This window comes from Trachemys scripta, chromosome 15 (assembly GCF_013100865.1).
Source record: "Trachemys scripta elegans isolate TJP31775 chromosome 15, CAS_Tse_1.0, whole genome shotgun sequence".
Classification (NCBI taxonomy): domain Eukaryota; kingdom Metazoa; phylum Chordata; order Testudines; family Emydidae; genus Trachemys; species Trachemys scripta.
Genome location: NC_048312.1, coordinates 15,477,289 through 15,503,491, shown reverse-complemented (window position 1 = coordinate 15,503,491; position 26,203 = coordinate 15,477,289). Strand labels below are relative to the sequence as shown.

The window sequence follows — 26,203 nt, the reverse complement described above, 5'->3', positions numbered from 1 at the left end:
ACAGAACCCTCCCTTGGCTGGCTGCAAGAGAAGCCCAAGACCTGGAATTATACGTAAACAATCAATCTTTAACTCCCCAAACAACTTCACCTGTTGCCCCCAAAAAGCTGAGTGCAGAGAGCTTAGGGCTAATTCCCTGGTTGGCTGTTTTACTCAGAATTTAGGTCATGTGACTGTAGATTCCAAACAGCCAGATTTTAGGCGCAATCAGTAAACAGTTTTTTTTTTTTTGGTTTGTTTGTTTAGTTTAATTTTCTCAGGTCAAGTTGTTAAAACTGTAATATTTATTTTAAAGACAATTCTGAATTGTCTAAGTGAAGAAGCACTCCACTGACAGACCTGCATTCAAAGGGCTCCTAGGGTCTCTGTCAGCTGAGGTTTAGGGAGGAAACGAAAGTCACAGCTATGATACAGTCAAGAGTCTTGAGATCACAATGCATTAATGATGGAGTGTCATTCTGTCCTCCTTTCCCCTGAGGACAGATGTGAATGCTTCTCCCAGCAAAGGAAATTGAATACTTTTGACCTTTTCAAGTCCTTAGCTTGTGAGAATGGCTTTTGGGAAACTCACTGAGAAGTTTATAGTCAGCCTGGATTTATGTGAGTGGCTTTATACACCAGGCCTAAGGCAAGTGACATGAGAGGGATGGAGGGAGAAACATGGACAAAAGCAAACCCTTTGCTTTGTAGGACAGGGAATGCTGAATTCATTGTGCCAGAATCAAGCCACTGGTCTGTCCTAATTATCTAGCTTGGGAGGAAGGGGGGGAGGGGGAAAGGAGGTGACAGTATCTTGTGTGGCTTCACCTAGAGGCTCAGCTTCGGCTCCTCTAGGGAACTGGAAAAGAATGTGACAAGTTGAAGATCAATTTTTCATCTCATTCATGTCCCTCCAGATGTTAGCTTCCATGTAAATACAGCACAGCCCAGTGCCCAAACCATGTTCCTGATTAACCACTGCAGCAGAATGTGATCTTGTGCAGTTTAACCTTGAACTAGTGAGTGTTCTATGTATTTATCTCTAAAATAAATTAAAATCTAGTTACAAAGTACTTGGAACTCCTTAGAAATGTGAAAGACCTGTGCTCACTCCTTCCTTCTTATTGCAGAACAGTTTCTCTGTAGGTCTCATGGAATTTTTCAGCATGGATTCACGAAGGGGAAGTCGTGCCTGACTAACCTAATTGCCTTCTATGATGAGATCACTGGCTCTGTGGATGAGGGGAAAGCAGTGGATGTGTTGTTCCTTGACTTTAGCAAAGCTTTTGATACGGTCTCCCACAGTATTCTTGCCGCCAAGTTAAAGAAGTATGGGCTAGATGAATGGACTGTAAGGTGGATAGAAAGCTGGCTAGATCGTCGGGCTTAACGGGTAGTGATCAATGGCTCCATGTCTAGTTGGCAGCCAGTTTTAAGCGGAGTGCCCCAAGGGTCGGTCCTGGGGCGGTTTTGTTTAATATCTTTATTAATGATCTGGAGGATGGTGTGGACTGCACTCTCAGCAAGTTTGCAGATGACACTAAACTAGGAGGCATGGTAGATATGCTAGAGGGTAGGGATCGGATACAGAGGGACCTAGACAAATTAGAGGATTGGGCCAAAAAAAAACCTGATGAGGTTCAGCAAGGACAAGTGCAGAGTCCTGCACTTAGGACGGAAGAATCCTATGCACTGCTACAGACTAGAGACCGAATGGCTAGGTAGCAGTTCTGCAGAAAAGGACCTAGGGGTCACAGTGGACGAGAAGCTGGATATGAGTCAACAGTGTGCTCTTGTTGCCAAGAAGGCTAACGGCATTTTGGGCTGTATAAGTAGGGGCATTGCCAGCAGATCGAGGAACGTGATCTTTCCCCTTTATTCGACATTGGTGAGGCCTCATCTGGAATACTGTGTTCAGTTTTGGGCCCCACACTACAAGAAGGATGTGGAAAAATTGGAAAGAGTCCAACGGAGGGCAACAAAAATGATTAGGGGTCTGGAGCACATGACTTATGAGGAGAGGCTGAGGGAACTGGGATTGTTTAGTCTCCAGAAGAGAAGAATGAGGGGGGATTTGATAGCAGCCTTCAACTACCTGAAGGGGGGGTTCCAAAGAGGATGGAGCTCAGCTGTTCTCAGTGGTAGCAGATGACAGAACAAGGAGCAATGGTCTCAAGTTGCAGTGGGGGAGGTCCAGGTTGGATATTAGGAAACACTATTTCACTAGGAGGGTGGTGAAGCACTGGAATGCGTTACCTAGGGAGGTGGTGGAGTCTCCTTCCTTGGAGGTTTTTAAGGCCCGACTTGACAAAGCCCTGGCTGGGATGATTTAGTTGGGAATTGGTCCTGCTTTGAGCAGGGGGTTGGACTAGATGACCTCTTGAGGTCCCTTCCAACCCTGATATTCTATGATTCTATGAAGATGGTATTATAAAGTTTGGTAATGAAGATGGAAACCGGAAGAGCACACTATCAGTGCATCAGAGGTTGTCTCATTACAGGCAGTCTTGTAGCAAAACTGTACTATCTTTTGATGACAGAGGTATTCTACAACAGTGATAGTTCAATAGGGTTTTTGCATCTCTTTCAGATGAGATGTAAAACTGAGGTCCTGACCACTTGTGGTCATTAGAGATCCTTTGGAGTTCTTCGCAAGAATAGGAACATTAACCGTGGTGTTCTGGCCAAATTCCAAGCTAGGTAATTACATAATTCCTTCCTAAATTCCACCTGCTGCCCACCCTTCTGCCTGGATTTAACTGGAGAACTTATTCTTCCATTCCTGTACTTAATTTGTATAATCTTCTAGTTGAGATAGGTCATTTATTTTGGATTCTACACTATTTACAAAAAAAAAGGCTCACTGAGGCTTGATAAACCACTGAAAAGTTCCTTTAGCTTCCATTAAAATATCTTGTGAAGTCCTTAATCACAGTGGTAAGTAGTTATTCACTCCCATCGACTTCATGTGAGTGACTGCTCATGTGAGTAACTGCTCACCAGTGCGAGTAAATGCACACCCTGGCCCCAAGTTTCTTGCTGATCTGTTGCAAAACTGATCTTCCCAATGCAAACAGTGCATAACTGACACAGTGCTGGTTCCTGAAGCCCTTTAATAAACAGTGATTCTGCAGATCACTGTTTCTTATCTCTCTGCAGAGATGTGTTTAGAAATGACAGGAGATCTATAAAACCACGTCACTTAGGAAGGTATAAACACGCTTTATCACAAGAAGACCGAGTGTCACTTTTATAAGAATGTCATCAATAATCTCTGTGTACTATGGATTTTTTCTGTTAGAATGGATGTAAACGTTTGCAGTACACTTTCTAAATTTAAAAAAAGAACGTTATGTTTGAAAAAAGTATGTGCCACAGAGTTTTTTTTAAAGTTAAAATGGTGAAATTTGCAAATTTGCAATCTGCACTAGTTATAATAATACTCTGCAGCTGTACTCTGTCTTTCATCCAAGCATCTGAAAGCACTTTACAGACATTAAATAAACCTCACAAAACCACGGCATGGTAAGTATGTAATTATCCTCATTTTATAGATGAAGAAGATGAGGCGCAGAGGGGTAAGTGACTTGCTGGAGGTCAGAAAGCGAATCAGTGGCAGAACTGGGAACTGAACACCTCACTCCTGCTCTACCCACTAAAAAGCATTCCTCTCTATTGTTCCTGTGCTTTGATAGTCTGTTTCATCCCCACAGCTGGCTGTTATCTAGCTGGGGGAGTGACCCCTGTGTATCAGTCTGTTTAATTTGCAAAGTGCTTTGGGGTTCATCAGTCTGTATTAGAACTAAATAATTTATTTGACCCCGAGTTTCTGCTTACCTAGCTTTGACTTAATCTACACTACAAAATTATGTCAACCTAAGTTATGTTGGCATACAGCTGCCGCAGTAATTAAATCGCTTTTGCATGTCCACACTATGCTCCTTGTGTCAGTGGTGTGCGTCCTCATCAGCAGCGCTCGTACAGATTGTACTGTCAGCACTGGGCACTGGGGGATGGCTTCTGAAAGCCAGTAACAATCGATGTAAGCAATGCACTGTCAGTGTCAATCTCATTACATCAACATTGACTCTACGCCTCTCACAGAGGTGGCGTTATTAAGTCGGCGTAGCCGGGCAGTTATGTCGGCAGGAGTGAAATTTTAGTGTAGACACTTACATCATTAGGTCGACGTAAGCTATCTTGCGTCGATCTAACTCTGTACTGTAGACCAGGCCTTAGACTTCCATGTGAACAACTGCACTCCTCTCTAAAGAACAACCCCTGGGCCCCAAAAGCATCTGAGCTAGTCAAAAAGGGCATTCATATAATCATCGTTAAGTACAATTCTGATTACAGTCTCCCATTGAAGAACAAAGCCTGTGCTAATGCAATAACAATAAATTTGTACCTTCGGTTGAAATGCTCCCTGAAGTGACCCAAAAGGTCCTGAATGTGGAAGCATTGGTGGCATTCCAGGCATTGCCGGAGGATAGGTTGGAAAGAACTACAAAAAAAGAAGACAAAATGAACAACAGCCGAGGCAGGAGCTAAGCCTGTCAAACATTGTTACAAAATTTTTAAAAGCCAAAATAAAATGTGAAAATTTGCAGATCCGATGCACTTTATTGTTAATTTCGAACAGGTTGGACTATACAATTTGCTGTATTTTTGAAACCGACAAAGGCTCACCTCCACCCCATTCTCTAGAAATGGTGAAAGCACTGTATTAAGATTTGCTTGGGCCTCCTGCTCTCCTGAACGCAGACTGTACACCAAATACCAAAAATGTATGCAGTTTTGGTGCTGTGGAGAAATGGGGAGCAGGATGAAGCCACTAGTCCCACTTTGGATATGTCTACACTGCAATTTTTAGCCCTGCAGCCGGAGCCCCATGAGCCCGAGTCAGTTGACCTGGGCCAGCCACTGCTGTGCCACGGGTCTTTCATTGCCATGTAGCTGTACCCTTTGTCTTGTGAAAGGACCATGTGCTCTTTGGCACTGCATTGTGTGAAGCTCTGATTGCACCGGGACTGCAGTAATCCACACTATGAGAAATCTCTGTGCACTCCCCACCTTCCCAGGCACAGCAATTTAAAAGGAAAGTGAAGAAAACGCAGAAGACAAAGTTGAAAAGTACAAGATTTTACATTTACAAACAATTCAAACAAGAATAGGAAAACTTCATGGACAGATGAATCGAAACCGCCATCTGTATCAATTAAAGACATCTGAGCAATGCACTAGTAAGCGGAAGCATAAACAGTGGAACTGTCTCAAAATATCAGCACTCACGTTGGAATGTCGAAAGTAAGGGTTGTCTAATTTGGGAGCGTACTTGTCAAACTGGAAGTAAAGAGAAAAGAAAAGTTGAGTTTGCGTTCCACAACACATAATGAACCCAGATTTCTACATACATAAGTGAATCATGGCCCCTTTGTACAGCATTTAACAGAACATGGGAGACTGACTATTCCACACTCATTCAGGAGGGAGTGACCAGTTCTCCCGAAGTTGTTGATTAGTAGCGATAAAATTATAGCACCTGGTTGTGTACCAGCCCCCGAAGTACCTCTCTGAGTAACAAATTTCGCACAAATTGGTCCCCTCCTTATTATCAAGAGAGACCTCTGATTGGAACACTCGCTCCATCCAAAAAAATGTAGGGAAGTTGTTCCCAGATCCAAATCTGGCATCTCTACTTAATGAGCTGAATTGCAGCGCTAAGTTAGAATGCTGGGGAAGTTTGGATTCTAATCCAGATCTTACTTCTGCAACGTTGGCCCAGCTCTAATTACCAAGCTAATACAAAAACAAAATATCTAGTGCAGCCAGCAATTTCCCCCTCCCTGTTGTATGGGCAATGCCAATATGGTTAAGATGGCTTTTTGGAAAGGGCCCCAGGCATAGAAATCATTATATTAACCCCCCCCCACTCCCAAAAAAGGAGAGGTTCAGTGCTCACGGGAGAAAGCCTGACTCTGAACGCCCCCATCACAGGGCTTTAACACCTCCACGCATGTGACCCGGGTCCCATATTTATTTTCACCAGCATTGGTCCTGAATATCTTTTGAAGAAAATAATGTATGTGTTTCATCTTTGAACAATAAGTATTGTTGCGGACCAGGGAGGGCGAGGGACAGGGAGCAAGGACCCCCCCCCCCCAGACTGCTGTTCATTCGGCAAGTCAGCTGCTGTTACACGCTATCCTACGTGCAGGAGAGCAGATTTGTAATTTCATTAATTACAGTTATTACTGGAGCCATGTACCCGCCAGTGTAAATACCATAAATTACTAAACACATGCAGCTGGAGATTTCAACACTCCTCTCTGGCATTAGGGTTAATAAACCTTATTTAGTGAAATATAAGAAGATGTGAGTAAAATACAACAAAAGAGCCTTGCAAGCTGTTTTCACTAGAAAGTCTGACATCAACAGGGCGTGGGTGGGCGGGGAGGGAGCTGTCAGCGGGATCAGATATCAGGGTTCTCAAATAACACACCAGGTTTCAAGGAATGTTTAGAGGGTTGTTTTACACAGCAGAAGAAAAGAGAAGAAGGTATTTGCACATGGCTACGCTGTGCAAGCACCTGGGGCTCAATTTGGGGCGGGAGATATTGCTTTCATTGTTCTGTCGCTAAGCGGATTATCACCGAACAATGGCGTCCTGTAACTCACACCAAGGAAGAAAAACGAGAAATATTATTTCCCATGAATCCTTGATAGTTTTCTCCAAATGCTGCCTTTAATGGTTATTGCTCAATTTTGCCGGTCCTGGTCGAAGAGGACTCTGTACGTTTTAGATATGGCATGCAACCGAGGAAGAAAAAGCTGAAGCTTGCTTTTTCAACCTAACAAAATAATAATTGCCAGGGATGTACGGAGAGGGTGCTTAAAAGAACTGACAAAGCTGGTTTATGCCAGATACCCTTAGATTTTGTTAACAGCAGCAGAAAGCACGGTCAGTGACGAAATGACAAAGCTAATTCGATGGCCAGAAGGTTTTGTCCCATAAGAGCCAGCCCCATTTAAATTAGTGTTTGCTGACCAAATCAAATAATAAATACCCAGATTGTCTACAGGACACAATGTGGGGAAGCAGAAAATAAAACAGACAGGACAACACTGAACTCAAACAGTGCAAGTACTGTGTTACAGTAAGAACAGCAAGCAGACCTGCATTATATGCTCTAGGATAGAGAGCCAAATATATTGTTCCACAAAACCTTTCTTGACATTTTATTTTATATTAGAAACCTCTATTCTTCTGGCATCTCTGTGCATGTGTGTGCGGGTGTGTCAAGGAGCTGAGCCAGCTGAAGCAGCTCCAAGGATGGGTTGTTAATCTAAACAAAAGTACAGAGCTGACAGTTTACCATGAAGGAGAGATAAAGAGGCCTGAGAACCACACAGTGTATCTGTTTATTGGTAGGAGCACAAGGGAACCGGGATGATAAATGTTCTTGGTTCTGAATGGGAAGGAGAGCATCCTTCAAGAATGGAGGGGCTTAATTAAGTCAGGAGCAGGGCTTCTTGGGGGATGGGAGAGAGAGAAGCCGGTCTGAAATAAAGAGGACTGATTTTGGTACGGTGGGTTATGCTTTTGACCCAAGATTCTTTACTTATCCTCACATTTTGGGCTGGGGTACGCACCATGGGAGGTGCAGAGGGTGGCATGAGCGGCGTCTGGGGTAAGCTGGATGGAAAAGGAGTGAATGTGTGTTGGTGGGTGTGTTGGTGCTGGTGGGTATGTTGGTGCTGGTGAAACTCCGCCCTCAGCAATGGCACCGGGCCAAGAGAGGCACCGGCCCGGTCCGAACTCTGAACCAGAAACCGGTTGTTCAGCTCTTGCCTGAGCAGCTCATGATCTAGAGGAGAGAGAGAGAGAGAAAAAAAAAAAAAAAAAAAAAAAAAGACACAAAGGCCCATTGGCCTGTGAGTTTCACAAAGATATAGAAGAGAGTCAGATATTCACCTGGCATTCCCTGTTTCTGCAGGTCATGCTGTGGTGGTTTTCTACGTGAGGACTCATTGGTGGAGGTAAGAGAGATGCCTGTGACAAAGTACCAATCAGAATCCCCGAATGAGGCTGGCAATACATGATTGGTTGGTTGAATGATATCAACAGGCTGGTATCTAAAGACAAGAGAGAACACCATGAGTCATCACAGCAGAAAACACAGTGGGGCTTCATAAAGCATAAACAAGCTTGCCCCTCCCCGCTCCCCCAACCCAGCCATGAATACTGAGGTTAGGACACTTTAAAAGGGACATTATCAAATTAAAAAACAAAACTGGAATGACTCCCTTTCCTCCCAACCCACAACAGACTCCGCTTCCCTAGGCTACAACCCCACTTTACATTATCAACACTGGAAGAATTATAAACATCTCCCCTTTTTCTGTTTTTGGTGCATTAGCCTCAGCTGTGACAGTGAAAATAAACTAGTCAGTCTCACATCCAGCTTTTTCCTGCACTAGAAAAAGGCTGCAATGTTTGTGTTGGGAGCACTGCACAGGAGTATTGGTTGATTTTAAAATAAGCAAGACAAACCTGTTCCCACTGAAATTAAAAAAAAGGTTGGGGAACATTTGCATTGGTCTTAAGTTTGTTAAATTCTCTTTTTTGGCCACATTTGACCTCTCGGTGTCCCTTTGAAAAAGGCACTTTAAAAACCACAGCAAAGGTGATGGGATGGAGAAATGACAGCATATAAACTTCACCATCCCTTCAAGGAAAACAATGGTTAATCCAGAGAGATACACAAACGGTCTAACATGACTGGCTTCACTGGGTTCTCTGTGTGTGGGAAGCAGCCAGGTTAGTGCCTGATCACAAGACAGCATTTTTAAGTGGCTCTTTTTGCCAGGAGGCAACTCCACAGGCCTCACTTCGGCTGGCAGGATTTGATGACAGTACAGTGAGGCTCAAACTCTGGGCTGTGGCTGAGTTTGCTGCCTTCACTTTACTCCCTGGCCTGGGAGGTGAAAAACAAAGCTCAGGAATCAAGCTGGGGCATACCAGGTGACTAATGGTAACCATCAACCAACCAAGATGGGCTGAAAATTCCACCAAATTTACACATTTCATTGGTTGATTTGTATTTAAGCACATGGGCCTGTGAGTTCAGGCTGATGTTCCATAGTTGCGCCCACGGGCTTGGACATAACTTTTGATATAACCAGTGGGGGGAGCATGCACTGTGCACCTGAGAACACTTGGGCTGAGGACTCGGAAGCCTGATATATCTGTTCCAAATAATGTACCAATTCTGGGAGAGGTTCAACACCTTTAATACTATATTTCTAAACATTCCATCTTTTTTATCAGATAGTAATTGACATTTCTCTCTCCTCCGCCTCCAATTTATTTTCCCATGCGAAAACTGGGGGGGAAGAGAGGGGGAGAAGGAGGAGGAGACACATTTCATTTCACTGGGTCAAGATCTGAAGAAGGTTGCAGCTGCGTAAAAAGAAAAATGTTCTATCAGCTGATACAGGGTCTCCCTTCAGTATCAGTATGGGAGGGTAATTGGCCCTTGGTCCCCAGATGGGGACAGATTTTCAACAGCGCTAAGCACTCTATGTGCTGAGCTCTTCTGAAAATCAGGCCCTTAGCCCAGCATGACATATTTTTTATTGAGTGTAATAGTTGTCTCCCCCTTTCTTAGCTAGCACCACTTTTGCAAAGAGACCCTGACACAGTGATTGATCCTGTGAGGCACAGAGTATCGTCCGCTCCCATTCATTCCAACACAAGGAGCCTAGGGCACTCTGCATTTTGCAGGATCAGGCCCATAATAAGGAAAACAACATTAGTTACAAAAAGGCCCCCTCCTAGAATGGAATAAATGTTTATAGCTTTTAAATTGCATTGAAAAACTAGTTTCTTGATAGGGCACTTGTAAGTGACACCTTAGCTAGGTGTCTGATGTTTCTTAGTTGTAATTAATTTGGGCCATGCATAGGTCATGAGCTAGATTTTTTGTTGTTGAGGCACTATGGGTGAAACTCACAAGGTCTATGTCCCCTGAAATCTTCAATGCCGGATTAACATGGCCCTCTGCAAAGGAATGAATTTCACCCACTATGAAAATTTCATGAGTTTACCCTGAAATATTTGAGGTGGTCTGGATATGGGTGGGAGGTAATAGGGAGTGGAATCAGTTTTAGCAGATTTGTCTCTCTTAATTTCCTATGAAGTTTCTTTATGCATTTGAAACGTGCTTCCTTTTCCATGATGTGTGTGTGATATTAGCATTATCCCAAATTTATAACTTCTGCATCTGAAAAGTCTATGAAGTGGTTTCCATGGAACAAATGGCTTTAGATGAAACAGGTTCAACAATATTCAATTTGTAATGAATAACTCAATTAAACCTTTATCTTTTTGTTTTTGGAAGGGGGAATGAACAGGATTCATCTCAGATTTTAAATCAGATTTACCATTAATCCAGGAGATTCCTGATTATTTCTTATTTAAATGTTGTCTAGAATTGTAGAGAGCAAGTGGGGAGATAATATCTTTTATTGGACCAACATCTTTTTGGTGAAAGAGACAAACTTTTGAGCTTACACAGAGCTCTTCTTTGGGTCTTTTAGAATTATGGAAGATACTGAAATGTTATAAATCATCTGCAGTAAATAGAATACTGACAGCAAGTATCCCCTTCATCTGCTATGTGCTATGGTAAGTATGTCTGACAGGCATACTATAGTTAGTCATTCTTTCCATTGCAGGAGCACCTGAGAGCCCCAGCTCTGGATCAGGACTCCATTGTGCTAGGTGCTGTACACACACAGAACAGCTGCTGTCCCAATATCAAGAATGCTGATAACACACACACACACGCTGCTGAAGAGACTTGTATCCTGATGTTCCATTGGTTTCAAGAAAACATCCCATTTAAGATGCAGCAGAATCACAGAGAGGGGAAAATGAACCTTTTGACGTTCTAGTTCACCTGCAAGGGTCAAATGTTCAAAAGTACCCATAAGTGACGTAGGTTCCTAAGTCACTTTTTAAAATGGGATTTAAGAACTAAGCCTCGTTGAAAGTTAATGGGAATTTGGCTGTTAAATGCTAAATAACTTTTGAAAATAGGACTTAGACGCCTAAGTCATTGTAGGATACTTTTAAAAAATTTATCCTAAGAGTCTAGGAGCAAGTGCAATATCTTTTTAAAGCACCATTTACATGCTACAAGAATATTAAATAATAATAATAGATTAACACATGGGCAGAAATGGAGAGAAACAAAATAAAACTACTTGTAATATTCAAGACTTTGGTACTTGAATGTAAAGAACCTACAAGTGAGATTTTCTTTGGATGAGCACTAAAATATACTGCAAATAACTATAATTAAAATCTAACCTCTTTAAAGACAATGTAGTTTGTTGAAAATAAAATACATTATTTTTTTTAAATCTGGGCATGACTCAAAGAAACTGGATATCTCTGTTAGCATCAAGATAATCCACTTCATGTTTTTTTTGGAAGGAGGGATAAAAGAGAGCTGGCAGCTGTAAGTGCCTCAATATCCAATTTCTTTAAGAGACTTGAAGTCAGTCTGGTGGATCTGTGGTTGGCTCCAGACTTTAGCCCTATACTGCAACTTTGCCTTTGTCAGTAAAAGAATAGACACTGAAGAGTCTGGAGGAGGAGCAGGTTGACACGCATTAAGAAGCTTTCTAAAAGAGACTATCACACAGTGGGGATACAAGCAGTGTCCCAGTTGCAAATTGGGCTTTAGAGAGTGGGATCAGGACTAGCTATTTGTGCCTATCAGTGATGCCTGTTACAATGGGTTTAGCCACACAATAACACAGCTAGCTATCAGGGCCGGCTCCAGGCACCAAGCTTACCAAGCAGGTGCTTGGGACGGCCACTCCGGAGAGGGGTGGCACGTGCGGCAATTCCTGCTCGGAGCGAAGAACCTTCCGCCGAATTGCCGCCGCAGATCGCGATCGCGGCTTTTGTTTGGCTGCTTGGGGCAGCCAAAACCCTGGAGCCGGCCCTGCTAGCTATGCAGTCACTTCTATTACCACTAAGTCCCTAGCACCCAATAATTAGTGTCTCCTGCGTGTGAGTACACTTATGGCTGGGATCGGGAGAGAAGAACACAAACGGCTGCCATTTTGTTTTGCTAATGTTGTTAGTACCCCCTAAAACTCAAAAGGGAGGACAGAAAGCTTTGGCTAGCATATATCAGGGTCAGCCATGGAGCTCCTGACAAGCAACTCGTGTGGGGGTCACTAGTAAGTTATCTACTCAAGCTTTGGGTTTCCAGAGAAAAAGATGCTAGTAGAAGCATATCATTTCCTTGTTACAATGATATGCACAGACCTAACTTATTAGCATCACTGACATGCAAATACTGGAAGCCAACGTGAACTCTGCCTCCCTGCCTAGGAACTTGAGCAGAAGTGCCAAAGGGCAGCGGTTACTTTAAATTTAAAGGGACAAAAGCAAGCAGGTTTTTTGTAGATGGGGAAAAGAAAGAAGAACCCAAAGGGCCCATGGTTCCCTCTGAGCGTCTCTTCTAACCTGGTGCTTTTATTGAGTGCACACGTGCGACCAGGGCCGGCTCTGGCTTTTTTGCCGCCCTAGGCAAAAAAGCCTCCCGCCGCCTCCTCCCCGCCCCCCGGTGGGGAGAGCAGCAGGGGAGGGCGGCAAGCCCGGCCGTGGGCCCGCACTCCCCGACCGGCCGGAGCGCCGGGGGGAGGGTGGTGAGCCCGGCCGGGGCCCCGCTCTCCCGACCGGCCGGAGCGCCGGGAGGAGGGCAGAGAGCCCGGCCGCAGCCCCGCTCTCCCTGGGTGAGCGCCGCCCCCCTACAGGTGCCGCCCCAAGCACATGCTTGGTAGGCTGGTGCCTGGAGCCAGCCCTGTGTGCGACCAAGCAACATGACACCATACTCAGGACAACACAGCTGGTAAGAGTTTGAACCTAGCACTCCAGAGTTGATTGATGCAGTGGGTTTGCCACTTATTTGTTAGTAGCAGAGCTATTGTCTTCTGTTAACAAAGTATTATATACGAGCAGGCCACTTCATCTTGCTCTTACTGAAGTCAATAGTGAAAACTCCACTTGAGTTCACGGGTGGATGCAGGACTAGCTTGTCAGTGACAACATTCTAATTTCCTCCTCTCAGGATCTGTCTGCACTATGGCCAAATTCAGATTCTAAGTCTCTTTGCCTTAAACAGGGGAAGAAGAATAAATCCCCACTGTGATGCCCAATGTGTCCCCAGTCATGTGGCTGAATTTCTAGACAGGGCCAGGTCCTTGAAAGCAGGCATCTACTAGGACAGCCCTGGTTGGGATCCAGAATATTTTGGTCTAATGTTGTTTTGAGAGTTCATTTGGGGGCAATTCTCATTTCCACCCCTTTACAAGAGTTATTCTAAATAATGGGATATTGAGCCCCTGAAAATGAAAGCGGGATGCCAAGTCATCCGAGTTTCTGGCAGTAGATCTTCTATCTCCTTACTCTCGTTACTGGCTTTATAGGAAACAGAAGGGTACATTTTTGTCAGTCCTTGTCCTCATTAATCCCTGTTGAGTTAGTTATAGAGTCAAATGCCAGATCAAAAGGAGGCCCAGCAAATCAGAGTTTCAGGGAAGTCTCCATCTGCCAGGCTCTCCCACAGGAACAGCTACAGGCTAATGGAGGAACTATCAACGGGGCACTTAGAGCGGAAGTGACAATAGGGACGGAGGGGGGAACAAAGTAAACTTCTCAAAAAGACTGCAAAAATAACAATAAAAAGTCTAACGGCAGAGCTCGGAGACTTTAACAGTGGGGAGAGGGATGTCTCACTTGCCAATCTATTTTATTATTCTGCCGCTCACCAGAAAAAATGTATTCAAATAAGGTCTAAACTGCAGCTTCTTCCAATGCAGGGGTTGAGTACCAGTCCTTATTAAATAAATAAATAAATAAAGGCACAGCTCAGCATATCTGGCAAAACCTGAGTGATGGTGGAAATGTATGATTGGACAATCTGCTCCCTCTAGGAAGTAACTAATTTTTAGCAAACCATCCTAAAGCTTATTACAAAGAGCACGTGCTCCCCTCCCCATGCTGGGTAACAAAGGCAGCAGCAAAAACACAGACTGCAACGTGTTTAAATGAGAACATAAATTTAGGCTGGGAGTTTCGAGAGTGCCTAAGGGATTGTGATGCCCAAATCCAGTTGGGAGCCCAACTCCCTTAAGCTCCATGGAAAATCCCAGCTTCAATAGTTTATATTCAGATTCACCTCCTCTCCCCCTCTTCCTTTTGTCAGAGAATGAGGAACATACAGCACTTGTCCTGCAGGTTAACTTAGGCCACAGCATGCAGGGCCAATTTAGTGTCTCTCACCTGTAACAATACTACTCTTGACTATTTCAGGAGATGTTTGCATTGGTTTTTTTTGCTTGCACACCCTCTAGCCCCATTGTAAATACTGTACATGCACAGGAGACCAGCCCTGGTGAAAAGAAGAGGACCTACCTGCAGGGTGTCCTGGTATCACAAGGCTGTTGGTGGGTAACGCTGGTGGTGGTGGTAGCGTGGGTGGGGTGGCGAACATGGCCGGATGGTGCTGGTGTTGGGTCTGCGATCTGAGAGGGAAGTGCGAGGTAGCAAGATTAGAGATGGAGAGAGGCAGGGCTGGGCCGGAAGAGTGGTGAGGAGGGATCTGGGGGGAAAGGGGAAGGTGTTTGGGGAGGCTGATGCTTGTTGCACTGCTGGCGCTGCTGCTCCTGCTGTGGGGAGAGAAAAGTGGAGACGAGAGAAAAGAAGTGTGTTACAATACAAGAGTCATAATGGCACAGTGTCAGAGACAGCCAGGCTCTATAACAATGCATAGAGGCATGAAACCACGGCCCTTTATGCCCATTTTGGGGAGCCGTCGAGGTGGGAGTTAAAGATCTCAATGACCTTTCCCAACAGGGCAGGGTATGGCTCGGGTTCTTCTAGGTGACACTCCCTTTCATGACTGAACAGGTGGCAGCTCTCAGAGCTGTGTGTGAGCTGACTGAGGTGCTGTAATGGCAGTTGTATTTGCACCTTTATTTAGCCTGTGATGACCTTCCAATGGCAACTCATTCCCTTGTGATCACAAGGCTCGGTGACGGTTACTCTGTATGCTCCGAGTACCGTGGTATGAGCTATGGCAATCGTATTATGCCTGCCCTGCATTCTGTACAGTGGTATTGCACATAATCAATATGATATATCAGTATATATTGTATTTTAATTATATTATTTTTAAAAGATTTTTATTATTCTGTTGCACAGCACCTTAAGAGCTTTGTTGGGGGTGGTGGAAGGGTAATGTCAATGCAATTATTATTATTTACCCTATTCTCCCACAATACCCATGTCTTGCAATTATCTAAGCACTCTGAGATACTTGTGTGTTTGTTTGAATAGTGCCAATGTGATGTTGTTATTAAATATTTATATTGCGGTAGCACTTAAAGGCCACAACCAGGGAGGGGCCCCACTGTGCGAGGTGCTAGACAAACTGGTCGTAAATGACAGTCCTGTATCTTGTTCTTTATGCAGCTGAAAGGTTACAAAATGATGCAAACATTGTTCACCGAATTAATCTAATTCAACAGGCTGATTTGAGGGGAATGGTGTGTTTTTTGCACCAACAAAGGGACTGTCCATGTCCCTGTTTATTCCTGTAACATTGACTCCTCTCTCGCCGAGCTCACCCCCATTTTATTTCTACTCAAGAAATATGAATCTTTACATCTTACCTACTGGATGAAAATTATTTGAAGGACAAACTGAGTCTCATGCTAGCCCTACAGCTATGGTGAACATATTACTTTGCAATATCTTTTTTGCTCTATACCGAGAGTCGTACTCTGAGGCTGCTGTTAGGTGATGCATCCTCAGTTTGAACCGTGCTTCCTGCAAAAAGGTCTAAGTGGGACATGGAATTTGGTTTTTTTCCAATACCCCATATCCCACTAGCTCTGGTGAACCAATTAAACTGCACCAATGTCATATGAACATACGTGTCCATACCAAATCCAAAGACTGCCTATGGGTTTACAATTGGAGTCCACCGGGGGGAAAATGGTTTTGTTCGAACTCAAACTGTTTCCCAATTACTAAATCCTCCGCTGACCTGTTCTGATGGGAAAAATTGCAAATGCACTGGAAGCCGGACCTAGAAAGTTTTGCACCACAGCCATACAACCCTTGTTCGTTGGGGAAGCTCTAGTCACAATCTCTTTCATGCAGCTACCCAACACAGCTGGAAATACATGGCTATGTGGTGTTGGCCTAGAGGAATACAATACCTCTCCCAAGCAGAGCACCTTTCCCAGGCAATGAGAAAGCCTATGGCCTATTCTACAGAGATTTTAATACCTTTTCAATTAACTGTACCCTGGAAGTAGGGTTTGAGTGCTTCACAAAGAAGCAATGCAAGCACCCCTTTCCCCTACCTGATATTGAGTCCGTTCTGGGCCACCTGGTGATGCACTTGGTAGCTGAGAGGGGGAGGGATGTGACTCTGAGGCTGGGTCCGAAGCTCAGGTATGAGCTGAGGCTGAGACTGTGGTCGAGGCTGAGGTTGTGACTGTGGTCGAGGCTGTGGCTGGGGTGTGAGCCTTGGCGGTGCTGGTGCAGAGATCACTGGCTCCTTCTTCAACAGCGGGCTTGCCCTGGCGCTCGACGTGGGCGCAGAAGAAGTGGAAGTCACAACAGCAGCAACTGGCTGGGGGCTGGGAATAGGCAGCACGAAGGGCACGTCGGTGCTCAGTTCCCGGCTGCGCTCTAGCCCTGACACCTTTGGGATGGTCGCTGCTTTAGCTTCAGGTTTATCATTCAAGGTTGGACCTTACACAAAAAGAAGAAGAAGAATTACATACTGAAGCATCCCTGTTTATTTTCCAATTTTGCAGAATATTTGCTTGGTAAGAACAAAGTCATATTTAGCTTGTGGGAGTATCATCAGAACACGATGGTATGTTCGTCTGTCAGTCTGTCCAGTACATGGCACTTGTTCAAGTGTGTGTAAAAGATCAAAGTGTTGTCTAGGGGGTGCTTGACGCAAAACACATATAACCTTACTACGACTACAGAACACTAAATACAGCAGGAATGCTTCTCAAGTTACTGCTAATGCATTTCCCACCAAATTTAATTTCCTGGAATAGATGATAAATCCACAACCGTAAATCCGATCACAAGAGTTTTGGTTCATTTATTTTCTCCATGGTCTTTCAGGGTAACCTGCCTGGCATATCTTGCCATTCATAGCTATGGGGATGGTAATTAATCACTGACAAGAGCATGCTTTAACACCCATCAGCATGCTTTCTGAGATGAATACCAAGGCCTTTTATGAGAGAGAAGATGTCACAATGATTGTTCATTGGATGCACATTCACATATGAAGATGGAACATAAGCAGCCTTGGAAAACCTACAATGGGAACAGTAGGGCAGCGCTGTTCACCCTAAATGTTCTGTGGATATCAAAGAACATACTAACTGCTGTAACATATGCCAAAATCATAAGTAATACGGTAATGAATGGCTAATAGGTACCAATCAAAATGAGTTTCTTTAATGTGTTAAATTCCTCACAGATTTTTTCCAAGTAAAATGCGGAGTCTTCATTTTTCCAATGAAGTTTGAAGCTCAAACCAGTAGAAGGGATTAAATAGCAGCAGCAACAACAAAAAATCAGACCAAGGACTACAAAAAAAGACCTAAAATAAGAAGAGAAACCACATGCAACATGCTGAATACTCAATTCCCAGAGATAACTCCCTTTTAACGTTATGTACGTATCCCTGAAGTGCAGGAACGCTCCATAATTCATCTCAAGAGGAGCCTTCCATTGACTGAGTCTGTCGTTCATTTGCTTCTCCAACACACATGCATCCCATTAGATGTATAAGTGTTAGGTTTACTGTACATGTTTTTATATCAAAATAATTTTAGGGTTTTATTTATTATAATCTTCAGCCCACCCAAGTGTCGGAGAGAATACGACAGAGAAACATGTGAGAAAGGAACATGGACACCCACCTACGCATGCTCCCAACACTAACATGGACAAATTCCACTTATGTAATTACCTTAACTCTTAACCTTAAAAAGGGCCGGGTAGCACTGAAATATATTCATGATGTATGAAGTGTGGGAACAGCAGCACACAACATGCAGCAATTTCTGCATTACTTATTCTACTCTGTGTCTGATTCATCAGTGTCTGGCTTCAGTGACTTCACTGGAGTTACACTGGCATGAAACCAGAAGGAGGCAGTATTGAATCAAGCTCTCTGCTTCCCTGTAATATGCCAAATCATTTTGTATTTTTAAAACATACATCCAATGGCAGGGTGATGTCAAATTATTTTCCTCCTTTCTTTGGTAAAAGCCAATTTCACACACACACACAGACCTCCAGAATACAGTGGGAGAAAGGCACTGAAATAAACAAGCTATTTTCATGACCTTGGGAAGAGTTGTGACTGCGTAACGCACGAGTGGCAGAAATGAGTGGGAATTCCAAAGAAATTCCAGTGCTTTGAGTGGATCAAATGGTAGTTCAACCCCCTGTCAGTTGATCCCCATTCTGAGACAATCAGAGATGTCCCAAATCAATTACTATATAAAGTTTTATACATAGTCAGTTTCACTGTATTTTTCAGATGTGATTTGGTTATGGACTTAAAGATAATGAATGGTAAATAGATTTTATTGTAGTTAATACTTAAAGTGATTGTAATTATTTCTGAAAATCTAACAGTTCATCGATTTTTATTAATACATCTAAATCCAATGGGTGACATCCTGGCTAAATTTAAGTCAATGGGAGTTTTGCCACTGATATCAACATGCCACTCAATATGCTTTTCAAAGGAAGCATATTCACAATTATAGATCCCATGGTTATCTAGAAGCATCCCATAAAAAACACTCAGGTTCCATTCCTTACCATAGGTTCTAAGAAATCCTATTAGCTCATTCCATCCAATAGGCCTATTCAGAGTTAAACTTTAGACAGTGTAATTACAGGCAATATAGACTAATGAACACATTGGCACCATAAAAGTTAAAGCAGCTGCGTTAAAAAATAAATCAATTGGATCCAAAACAAATCAATGAGGTGTTATATTAAAAGCAGCTGTCCGACCAGTTTTATATACAACTATTGATTCCCTGTGGTTCCAGCATTAGATCTCGTTTGCAAGTTTCTCAAAGCAAAAGCCTATAGTCCCTTGCTGACTGAAATGACCAATCAGCTGTAGAACATAGCGGGCCACATGTCTAATTCTTACTGGCAACTCACATCTCTCAAATTGCAACACTGAAATGCTTCTCTGTGTTCAGTTTTTGACTGATAACAATTCGAGACCTAATGAAAACACTAGGATACATATTTGTTTGCAGCAGGAAAGCACCAGGCATGAGAGAGGAGACTCTCCTTCCCCTCACCCCTATGTCAAGTACGAACATATAAGTATTTAGAAAGGAAAGATCTGGTGTGAGTTACAGAGAGAAACCCATATAGATGGGTCTAACTAGAATTGGTTATCACCATTCCCATTTTTTAATAACTGCAGTCAGAGGTGACAGTAAGGCAGTACGGTATGATACGGTGTACCAGCAAGACCCGGTACGCCGTGCCGGACTGGACCGGCTTCTCCGGCAGTGATTTAAAGGGCCCAAGAAAATTCCTGGCCAAAACTCCCCCTTCCATTCTTGATCTACATGTGTGTTCATGTACATTTAGGTGGCACAGTAGAACTAAATCAGCTTTGTTCCAACTTCATTGAGCTCTACTAGAAAACTGTGTTTTTATTCTTGTAAGTGATTTCATTGTCCATCCAGAACAATATCCAGAACTTCAGAGCTTTCCTCCGCAAAACTCCTAAAAGACCTTCCACCTCACGCTCTCTTGGCTAAGAGATTTTTTACCTCTTCTACACAAGCTGCCTTCACTTGATCAGAGATGACTGCTGTTCACATGTGGAATTGTTCCTTGGGCCTGTTAGATCTTCTTTCAGACTTTCTGCACTGGGGTCACATACCTCAGCCCCCTCTGATCATACAGACCTGCATAACCAAGCCCGCCCGGCCTCCCGTAACAAGACCTGGATTCACCATAGCACACTGGAACATTCTAGCAACAAAAATGTGTTTATTTTTACCAAGTCCTAGAGTAGTTAATTTTCATGCTTAATGATAACAGGCTGAGCCAATTTGCCTAAGACTTGACAGTCAGCTCCAATAACTCAAGCTTAATTAAAGCTGAACGCATGTCAGTTCAGCTCTTCCTTTCACAGGAAATCTGACATTTACAATGATTCATGTTTCAGCCATGCTATGTAAAGGCTGGAACGCATCTGCCATTCCCCACCGTGCACAACGTTACCTCTTTTCAGTATGCCAACTTTGTTTATTTTCTAACCACGCACACGGGACTTCTGCCACGAAGAGCGTTTTCTTCTGTTAATAAGACAGTTAAACACACCTTGCTTCTTGTGGGGTGAGTGGAGAAAAAGAGAGGAGGACACGATTGAAACTGGTCTAACGAAGGAAATAAAAACGATCTCATTTTCAGTAACTCTTGTCTGCCTGATCACCTGCAACTGTTACTTGCAATGTTGCAAAATATCAACAGTGTGCTAACCTCACTATTCAGATTTGACTTGGCTAAGAAGAAAATGTCTGTATTTTTAAACAGTAGTGAGGGCTTATGCTATTGCTTTCAGGAAATCTGTGAGCACATACAGGATTATCGATTTAAGATTCAAAAGTCCTAGAGGGACAGTCGACCAACACACACAACTGATTGTGCAGTGGAAAGTAAATTCCTGAAGGGTTTATCTGAGCCCAAATGAACCTGCTGCACACCCTTGATGTAAAATCTGATTGGATTTAAAATCTGTTATGAGAATAAATTTTTTTTTAAAATTGCCTCTCCACCCAACCCCACTGGTTGGTATACACCATTACAGACTAAATACAATACAAAAAGTCCCAAACACAAATTAAACCTGTTCTATTACAGGAATTTGCTTTCAAGCTGATTAAGTGTTGCTCAAGTGCAGGGGATTAAATCTGCAAAGTCTGCTTTGAGGACTCCAACAGGTGGCTGCTGTTACACAAACAGTACTTAGGGCAATAGCATTTCCAGACCGGCTGCCCTCCCTCTTGCTCTTTGTGGCTGCGGAACTTGTCAGCACATATATGATATGACTGGAAATTATCTCATCTCGTTTGCGCATCTTTCCTTTGTTTCTTGAAATAAGAAAGTGGTGTCATTTGGACGCGCTCTCTAGCCCTCTGCACTTGCTTTCTACGTGTTCGAAACGTAAAGATGGTGGGATAACGTGAGAGGGAAGTCTCCAATCCTCTCCATTCCAGGGCATTTTATAAAAAAAATTCAACAGCAACCTATTTTAACCTAACCGCACACCCATCACTCCACTCCCATCATTCCTGTAGAGCACAGACCTAACCCATGCTATTACTAATCCTGAACCATACAAACACCATGGTTACTGTAACTGAAGCAAGCAATGTGTGGAAGCATAGCAACCAGAGTTAATGGGACATATATATTGAAATGAGTTCATGAGCCACAGAGGTGAGCTTTTGAACTCACTGAATTAGGAATCAGTCAAGTAAAAACAAGATTTTCAGCAACTGGAATGAACAAAGAAAATATCCAAAGGACGAGCTTATTTAATCAAGCTACACCACAATTTTTAATTAGTGCTTTGTATGTGTACAGCATTATGTATGGTGGATATGTAACATCATCAGCATAAATATATACTTATAAGTGTGTGGTGTGGTGGTGCAACGCATTTTGCTTTGGCGTTGGGACACAATACAGTAGCTGATGTTTGTAAAGTGCGTAGAAGGTAAGAAGAGCTATGTAAGTGATAGCTCTGGATAACGAAGTGACTTTTGCTCTTGTTTCTATACTTCCCCCCCAAGGCTACTGAAGATAGCACTAATTAAAATACCAGACATACCATGGATTAACCTGCTTGGTCTGTATATTTCAGGCTATCAGAGCAAACGTATGGAAGTTGCCCAACTTAAATGGCCCTTCATATATCTCTAATAACAGCAACTCACTGTTAAGAAAATAAATACTTGCAACTTGTATCTAAAAATACAGATTTTTTTTCTTAATGGTATCACATATGGAAAATGTATTTAATATATAAATATAAGCAAGGATTATGAGCCAATAACAGAGAAGTGACCTGTAGGAAAACTGCACACTACTACTCAGGTACTAAGTCTATGCAGTAACAAAACCTATATGCTCTCGCACCTTGAGATAACATCTCATCTTTTTCATAATATCATTGAGTTTAACTGAGGAAACGTGTCCTCATGGTTACAGCACAAAGTTATGAGTCAAGAGATCTGGGTGCAGTATGATTAACTTTGTGACTAACTCACTGTGTTACTGTGAGCACCCTCTCTATGCCTCAGGCTTTCCAGCTGTAAAAATGGGGTGATCTTGTTTTACCTCAGTGGGGCCATGCAGATTAATTCATTAATGATGATCCTTGGATGGGAGGCGCCATAGAATGTGAATTGTTACTATCACGATGCAAAGACTAAATCTCCCCTGTGACTCTAATGATCTGCTCCACAGGCTAGTTGGTGTATCCCATGCCATTATGCAAAGAGTGTTCTTCCAAGGTGCATGCTCTTCCGAACACAACAGGCACCGAGTGAACTTTCAACAGATAATAATATGAAAGTCTTTTCTCATAGGGGAAAATGGGCCAAATATAAGCACAAATCGCCATGCCTTGCTTTGAGCTTGCATCACTGGAACGAAGGCGCGAGGGAAGCTTTTTTGTTGTTGTCACTGATTCCCAAAGTTCATCTCTGGTGAATGAGTTTTGCTGCTGTCTTTCAATAGGAAGTTCCTTTTGCAATCAAGCTGGATTCAGCCCCTATCACTCAGTTCATTTGTACAGAGCTGTCTGTCAAGTCAAATCGTCTTGCAACAATCTAAAACACCCTCAGAACAGCTGCCACTATCAATTACTCTTGCAGACAGCCTTGACTATCAGGAAAAGAACTGGAGCGAGCACTTGCCAGTTTTAATAAACTGTGTTGCCCAAGTCATTTAACCTGCTAGATTGCTGTATGCTGGGGCTGTAACAAGCCTTCAGCTTCTCAAACTGGAAGAAAGCAACAGTGGCAAAAAGCCGTCAGCTCAGTCCTCAGAATTAACTTTCAAGCGTACCGTTCTTTCTGAAGCACCCAAGTTTAAAAGCAAGATCATTTAAAGTCATTTGCAGTATGGTATGATAAGGAAAGCATCTCAAAGTCTTAACACAGAGCTGATGACTCTCAAGTGTGAGAGTAGCGATTCTCCAACATTTTCATTCTGGATAGACTGAAACTGGATAGACCACCTCCCTCAGGAGCATAACAGTTTTCCTTGCCTACATAGTCACTGCATTACCAGCATGGAAGTACTAACTCAGCAAAGTGGTTTAGGAAATAGTGAATATCATATGCACTATATACACTGCAATCTAGTCTAATTTCTTGATAGGTTTTACCTTTTTAACAGCGAACAATTAAATGCCCGTGCATGCTGAATTTATTCCATTAGCATTATCAGATTATTAATTATGTGAAAGATTTCCTTGAGAAATATTTATATCAAATCAAACCATTTTCTGCTGAATATTTTTGCTTCCTAACCAGCTGTGTGGATTTTGGGAAAAACTTCCAGAACAAAGGAGTTTTTCTTTTTCTTTTCAGAAATGGTTTCTAACAGCATTAAGATCTATGGACTTGATGCTGATTTGCTGCTTTATGGTTCTTTAATGGGGTGTTTTATTCCTGGATATTTCAAGCTTGTGGTGCTATATCCAGGCATGTTAGTTGCAAGCATGCATGACGAAACTCTGAAGCTGCAAAAGCTGACTGGAAATGGGCACCAAACGTAAGGATTGAGGCCAGGGCATAAAGAACAAGGAACATCATTCAAATCCTCAGAAAAGTAAGTCACACTGCACTTTCATAGTAAAGTCGCTTTTGGCACGGATTCAATGCAAAGCTGAAGCTGTATTTGCAGCCCAGGCACCTACTGCGAATGCTGGGGTTGTAATGAGATTGGAAGTTTCATGCTGTCTTTTAATCCAGGACTATAACACTGGATCAAACACTGCAAGGTTAAATCCCTTCAGTCCTGCTCCTAAGCGGATGCCGGCTAGCTGAAAAGCAATGACGTAAGGGGCATTCTACTGCCCTGACCACAAAACAATACAAGCATCTTGTATTTACTAGGTAAGGGTTTTTTGCAGCGGGTACTGTATTGTAGGCACAATCTTACTTTGAAGTGATAGACAAGAAACAGGATATATAGGTTATTAAGGAGCCTACCAAATCCCAAGCAAACAAATATTCACCTCAAACCCAAGCATTCAACTAAATAAGTTGAAGCTTTTAAAAAGACAAAAACCCTGCTGTATTGTATATCAAGGAATCTTGTGGTTTTAATTAGTCTAGCAAGTGCAAATAACAAACTATCAGCTACTACACTATATGGGAAAACGTACTAGTTTTGCTGTTTGAAATCCATATTGATTCCCATCTGGCCCTGTGAGTGAGTTATTAATCACTCCAATTAAATCATGAACACAGGTCTTTACACTGAAATTAAACCCCCACCAATAGATCAATAGCTCAAACCTCCAAGAGCAATTCCTGTTCGGCATACTAGAACAGCTTGTTATCTAGAGCTCCTTTCAGGCCTCAGTTCTCTAAATTGTATCTTTCATATGCCGTTCATATGTATATAATATGAAGTATTATTTTCAAAACAGACATCTGTTTAGGATCACCTAATCGCTCTCACATCCCAGAAGAAAGCAGATTTGCCAAGGTCACATTGGAAACATGATTACACTTTTTCACAATTTGTTATTATAGCAAAGCCCTGATAAGATTGAGCTATTGAAGTTCACACTGGTTTAATTTCAAGAGGTTAAATGCCAAATCCTTTTCTTATTGCTACAAGAAAAGGATCTGCCAGGTTATAGAATATCGCAGCTAGCACAGGTATAAACAGCGGTGTGGACAGTGAGGCCCTGACTAGGCAAGCAGAGTAGCATAGTGTGCCCTGAACTCTAAGGTATATATCCTACAAGGCTCTCTCTCTGTATGCCCAACGGCGCCTCCCAGGTCTAAAATACTATTTTTAGCCCTATAGTGTCCCAACTGCCTCCCTACTGCTGGAGCCTTTCCCCGCTCCACACCGCAGAGTGTGTAGACGCAGCCTGCCTTTCACTGCAGCGTGTAGGTACATGTACCCTTCACGTCACCGCAAGTGTAGACAAGGTCTGAGAAAGAGCACTCATAGACCAAGAAAAAGAACCCTGTCAAACGGTCTCTTTTATGCTGGGAATGGGGCAAGATTTCAAGAACCCTTCCCGTATCCAGCCAACCAGGCACAGGGTCAAGGCCATTCCACTTTCTTTGACCAGGAAGATCACTGATGCTTCTTTCCTCTCTGGCACCTCTGCCCAAAAGAGGTAACAGTGCTGAAACATACAAACCTACTTTCTTACTCCCTCTACCTGCTCATCATCTCGTATTGCTCCTGATTTGTTATAATTTCTCCATGCCACTCTGGTTCCTGTCCAAATCTGGTTTGACAGATCCAAGAGAGAAAGCCCACAAGGGGGAAGAAAAAGTAATGTGACATTCCTCATTGGCGACAGCCAGCCGTTCGCAGCCTGAAGGTTACTATACGAACTCGTTTTGATTAGTTTCATGGCTTGGGTCCATCGCCACTTAATTAACTGCCAATAGCTTTCCTAATGAAGGATGATAGATTGAGCAACTCAGGGGCCTCCTGGAAGGGATGCGCCAATAAGAATCATGCACCCATGCAGCAATATTGCTCTCACCTGAAAATGGACAGGGCAACTAAGTAGTGAGGCACAGCAATCTGTGTGTCTTAGCATGGATGGTTCCTCTTTTCATGCCATTCCGGATAAGCGCACTTTTACAAGGGAGAGAGTTTATTGATCTCACTGCCACACAGAGAACTGAAAGAACAAGGCAGGTATCTTTTCCCCCAGAAGGTTGGCGGTGGAGAACAGAGCTGGGAAGATCAAATAAGGCTATTATCTCTTTTCCAGAATGTGGCATGCACTATGCATATGAAATGTCAGTTCATGCTTCAGCTTATTGT

The 26,203-nt window shown here is 43.0% G+C and overlaps 1 protein-coding gene across 16 annotated transcripts in view; it reads right to left on the bottom strand.

Moving 5' to 3' along the window:
- The window catches only part of FBRSL1 (fibrosin like 1), a 720,596-nt gene that overhangs the window by 17,559 nt on the left and 676,834 nt on the right, over positions 1 to 26,203 (bottom strand). For 12 of the 16 annotated variants that reach the window (XM_034791643.1, XM_034791653.1, XM_034791646.1 and 9 more), the window contains 5 exons: positions 16,438 to 16,831; positions 14,480 to 14,733; positions 7,612 to 7,847; positions 5,272 to 5,322; positions 4,388 to 4,483 (listed from right to left, as the gene is read on the bottom strand). In XM_034791643.1, the coding sequence (XP_034647534.1) occupies positions 4,388 to 4,483; positions 5,272 to 5,322; positions 7,612 to 7,847; positions 14,480 to 14,733; positions 16,438 to 16,831 (1,031 nt within the window). Of the gene's footprint in view, positions 1 to 4,387; positions 4,484 to 5,271; positions 5,323 to 7,611; positions 7,848 to 7,954; positions 8,116 to 14,479; positions 14,734 to 16,437; positions 16,832 to 26,203 lie in introns of all 16 variants that reach the window. The other 4 variants (XM_034791650.1, XM_034791660.1, XM_034791647.1 and 1 more) reach the window with 2 other exon arrangements.